The sequence below is a fragment of the Apteryx rowi genome, unplaced genomic scaffold (genome assembly GCF_003343035.1).
Source record: "Apteryx rowi isolate R43461 unplaced genomic scaffold, aptRow1 scaffold_6, whole genome shotgun sequence".
In the NCBI taxonomy this organism is placed as follows: domain Eukaryota; kingdom Metazoa; phylum Chordata; class Aves; order Apterygiformes; family Apterygidae; genus Apteryx; species Apteryx rowi.
The window spans coordinates 1,251,259-1,255,584 of record NW_020450871.1 but is presented as its reverse complement, the minus strand read 5'-3'; the positions used below and the strand labels follow the sequence as shown (position 1 = coordinate 1,255,584).

Below are 4,326 nucleotides of genomic sequence, written 5' to 3'. Positions count from 1 at the left end.
AAAAAAAAAAAAAAGCAAAATTGGAGTAGGCTCTGAGCCTCTGTGCTTGGCCGCGTAGGGACGGGCACGGAGCGGCTGTCCCGGCGTGAGCCACGTTTAGCCACGAGCAAACAAGCCGCCTGCCGGGAGGGCTCGGGGCTGGAGGATGATCTGCCCTGGGCACGGCCCGGTCGGCTTTTGCTGAGCTCTCGGCCTCTCCGGATGCCTCCTGGGAGGCGCTCGGCGGGCAAAAGGCCCCTCGCAAGGATTTCCCTGGCTCCGGGAGGGCAGGAGAAGGCGTCGTGGCAGGGCTGGCCGCCCCGTCGTGACGCTGCCCTGGTCCCAGGGCCGTGGCGGGGGAGCGGAGACCCCGCGATAGCGCTCGCAGCCTGGCGGAAAGCATCACCCGGGAGCGGCGGCGGCTGGGAACGGCGCGTAGGAGCCGCCGTCCCAGGTCAGGCTGGGATCCCGGCCAAGATCCTTTTGATAGTGGCCAAAGCAGTTGCCTAGGGGAGAACTCGAGGTCGGGGCTGGCACGCGGGGAGGAATCGCTGGTGCTCTCCCAGCCTCCGGCTCCCCATCCAGGCAGTTCCCAAGCGGAGGTGATAACGGCTGGATTTCATCGCCCTGGGCACGCTCCTGCCGCGGGTCTAGCGGTGCTTTAGGAGAGGAGCAGTGCCAAGCCCTGCCTGGGCGCTCCTGGGCACTCGGGCCGGGCAGTCGCCCCCGTTCCTGCGGGGGGCTGCTGGACGGGGGTTATCCAAAACAGTAATGGCCCTGGGCCCGCGGTCTGAGCCTGTCTGCGCCGCAGCTCTGAGCCCAGCCAGGCGAACCTGAGGCCGAATCCTGCGCTCCTCTAGCCCTGGCTTGCTTTGGGTCTGGGCAGTCCTGCAGGAGAAGGGGTCCGGATCCCTGTGCAGAGCTGACCTAAGACGCAAGCGTGAGTAGGCAAAGGAGTGCGACCGGCCCCGCGTCTGCCGGCTGTCTCGTCCCACGCATGACCGAATGCCCGGCCATGAGTCCTTGTCCCCCTCTTGCATGCCCGCAGCAGGACTTGGAGCCAGGCGCTGTGATTGCCGGGGGGACAGACGGTCGTGGGGACAGGCCGTCCCTTTCTCCATCCCCAGCATGCCTGGCAAAACAGAGCCCTGGAGGCCTGGCTCGTGGGAGCCCATGTGGCCACCTGCGTCCCCGCGGTGGCATGGGTCTCACCTGTGCATGTCCCCTCTAGCGAAGAAGCTTGGCCTCCTTGTGCTCCAAACTGGTGTTTGCTCATTTAGCTAATGGGGAGGAACTTTAAAGAGCCAGTGTGCAATGGGGAAAATCGCAGTCCTGGACTCAAGCGATCTTTTTTAGGTGTTGGCAAGGCCTGGTCTGTAATTAGTGGCTCTGTAATTGGCTGTAGACAGAGCCATTAGCATCTAGGCTGAAGGGGAGATGACGGTGAATGGCGATGACCAAACAGCTGGAGTCTGCCTGGCTGCTTTCCCTGAGCATCATCTCCATCCTCCCGGCGGGTCTGCGCCCGAGCGGGGCCTGGGGATGGTGGGGCGAACGTCGGAGCGGGGCTGGAGAGGGCTGGAGTCTCCGCCGCTCCATGGGCACCGGGCCGTCCCCGCGCATGGGGGCTGCCCCGCGCCGTGCCCTTCTCGCAGCCCGGGGTGTCCGTGCCGTGCGGAGAGGGGCGGCACGGCTGACGCGGCCCCGTGGTCCTCTCCGCAGCTGCTCCCCCAGCATCACCCGGGTGACGGTGATCCTGCTGAAGTCCGCCTGTGACGTGGCCTGCCTGGGCACCGAGGGCGGCGGGGTGTACTTCCTCGCGCTCCCTGGCCTCACGCTGCTGGAGGAGAAAACCCTCTTCCAGGATGAGATCCTGCAAAGGTGAGCGCCGGCCGGGCACGTGCCCCTTCCCGCCGGCCCCCGCCTCCTCTCACTGCGCTCTCCTCCGCTGCCAGCGTGCCCGACGACTACCGCTGCGGGAAGGCCCTGGGGCCAGTGGAGTCCATCCAGGAGCACCCCCAGGACCCCAGCAAGCTCCTGATCGGGTACAGCCGGGGGCTGGTGATCATCTGGGACCAGACCACGCGCACCGTCGATCATCTCTTCCTGGGGAACCAGGTAGCTTGGCCAGGTTTGGCCACGTGGCCCCGGCTATTGGCGCCCGGTCGGTGCCTCGAGCCACCCGGGTGTGCAGAGCCTTCCCGGGCCACCGTGTGAGGGTGATGTGCAGCTGGTGACCCGGGATAGGGTCTTAGTAGCCCCCTTTGCTTTGCGGATGGGGCAGGGCTGCCTGCCATCTCCTGGCTATTGGCGGACCAGGAGCATCTCTTGGAGCTGCTGGTCCCCGGTTTGCTGGCTTTGGGGGTCTGTCTCCCACCACGGGGGGCTGCGGTGGAGCTTGGGGCCTCCTTCCCCCTGGTTTCAAGCCCCCGTTTCTCTTTTGCAGCAACTGGAAAGCCTGGCCTGGGAGCACAGCGGCAAGACCATCGTGAGCTCCCACAGCGACGGGGGCTACATGGTGTGGGCGGTGAACAGCAGCTGCCAGAAGACCCAGCAGCCCGTCAGGTCCACCATCCCGTACGGTGCGTTGGCCTGGCCCCATCCTGCCTTTGGAATGTGCCTGCCCCCTTGGAAACCCCGGTGCTGTGCTTGGCACCAGTGAATGGGGTAGGAAGGGTCCAGGGGCAGCTTGGAGCCCTGCTGTAGGGTGGCACTGGCTGATGTGTCACCTATTGGGTGCTGTGGGGCTCGGACTGATCTCACCATCCCAGCTCCTGGGTGCTGGGAGGCCCCCACAGTCCCCAGGGTCTCATCTCATGCTCGGGAAGCAGAGATCTCCTTGGACTTCTTGTGCAGTGGGAAAGTTGCAGCCATGGGGTTGTCTTCATTTCAGGTCCGTTCCCTTGCAAAGCCATCAACAAAATCCTGTGGCGAACCTGCGAATCGGGGTAAGTCCCTGCAGAGCGTGTGGCTGCTCCGGCCGGGTGGGGTTGGGGCTGGCATGCGCCTGTCCAGCAGCAGCAGTGGGCTTGTGGGCTCTCCCCGGGCTTGCTGGGGGTCTGGGTGACGGGTACGGCTGGGGGACCCTGGGTGCTGGAGGAGATTTGGGCTGCGGAGAGCATGCTGGTGGCTCAGCCTTGCCGGTCTTCAGGGCAAGGTGTCCTGCGGAGCCCAGGGTTTGCCTCGCAGTCGCTGCAGGGACGGGGGTGTCTGACCCCAGCTGCTTCCCTGCAGCAATCCCTTCATCATCTTCAACGGCGGCATGCCGCGGGCCAGCTACGGCGACCGGCACTGCGTCAGCGTCCTGCAGGGCCAGACCCTCGCCACGCTGGACTTCACCTCCCGCGTCATCGACTTCTTCACCGTGCAGGGCACGGAGGTGGCCGAGGGAGGTACGTCCCACCTGGGCTGGGGAAGGCGTCCCTGGAGCTGGGGGTCTCTGCTACCGGCACCTGTCTCTCCCTCAGGCTTCGAGAACCCGCGTGCCCTGGTGGTCCTGGTGGAGGAAGAGCTGGTGGTGATTGACCTCCAGACGCCGGGCTGGCCCACCATCCCGGCCCCGTACCTGGCACCTCTCCACTCCTCCGCCATCACCTGCTCCTATCACATCTCCAACGTGCCCCTCAAGCTCTGGGAGAGGATTATTAGTGCAGGGGAGCAGCAGAGCCCCCGGCTCTCCTCCGCGGTGAGTAACGGCTCTCACTGAATGGGACATGTGGAGCCGTTGAGCCCACAGCTGGCTCTGGGTGGGTCCAGGCTGCAGATCAGTGCTGGCTGGGCACGAGCCCTGGCTGGTGGGCTCAGAGCCCCCCGAGGACGGGGAGCGCTGTGGGGGGGGCACAGAGGTGTAACGCTTCCTCCTGCTCCCCATGGACGGGCTCTCTCCAGACGTGGCCCATCAACGGAGGCAAGAACTTGGCCCAGGAGCCCACGCAGAGAGGTCTTCTCCTTACTGGGTAAGTGCCCTGAGCCTGCAGCCTGGCTGGCAGCTCCCGGTACGTCGTGGATGAGCACGTAACACCCCATACGACATGGAGAGGGGGGTCCTGGGGCATCCCGGCATCCCTGAATACACCGGGATGAAGGGGGACTAAACGCGTCCTCCAGCGACGCAGGGCAGCCCCTTCCCGCGGCGGTCGGGCTGTTCCCGGAGGCGGCGTCGCCCGGTGGCGAGAGCGCAGGGGGAGACCCCCGCTCGCACAGGGAGCCGAAGCCGGGGGCAGCTGGGCCGTGCCGGCGAGCGGCGCGGGCAAGGCCCGCGGCTAGTGTCGGGTGGGCTGACAATCCCTCTTGTTTAGCTTGGCAGCCGGGCGAGAATGCGTCACCCGCTGTATTCTTCTTTTTCCC

General features: G+C 65.9%; 1 protein-coding gene across 3 annotated transcripts in view; it reads left to right on the top strand.

Moving 5' to 3' along the window:
• LLGL1 (LLGL1, scribble cell polarity complex component) overlaps positions 1-4,326 on the top strand; it is a 23,228-nt gene that overhangs the window by 13,259 nt on the left and 5,643 nt on the right. For all 3 annotated transcript variants that reach the window (XR_003256257.1, XM_026083261.1, XM_026083260.1), the window contains exons 5-11: positions 1,702-1,860; positions 1,935-2,097; positions 2,426-2,561; positions 2,873-2,927; positions 3,214-3,371; positions 3,447-3,664; positions 3,868-3,935. Coding sequence is in view for 2 of the 3 variants with exons in the window: in XM_026083261.1 (XP_025939046.1) it covers positions 1,702-1,860; positions 1,935-2,097; positions 2,426-2,561; positions 2,873-2,927; positions 3,214-3,371; positions 3,447-3,664; positions 3,868-3,935 (957 nt within the window). In the remaining variant the exon portion in view is untranslated. The remainder of the gene's footprint in view (positions 1-1,701; positions 1,861-1,934; positions 2,098-2,425; positions 2,562-2,872; positions 2,928-3,213; positions 3,372-3,446; positions 3,665-3,867; positions 3,936-4,326) is intronic.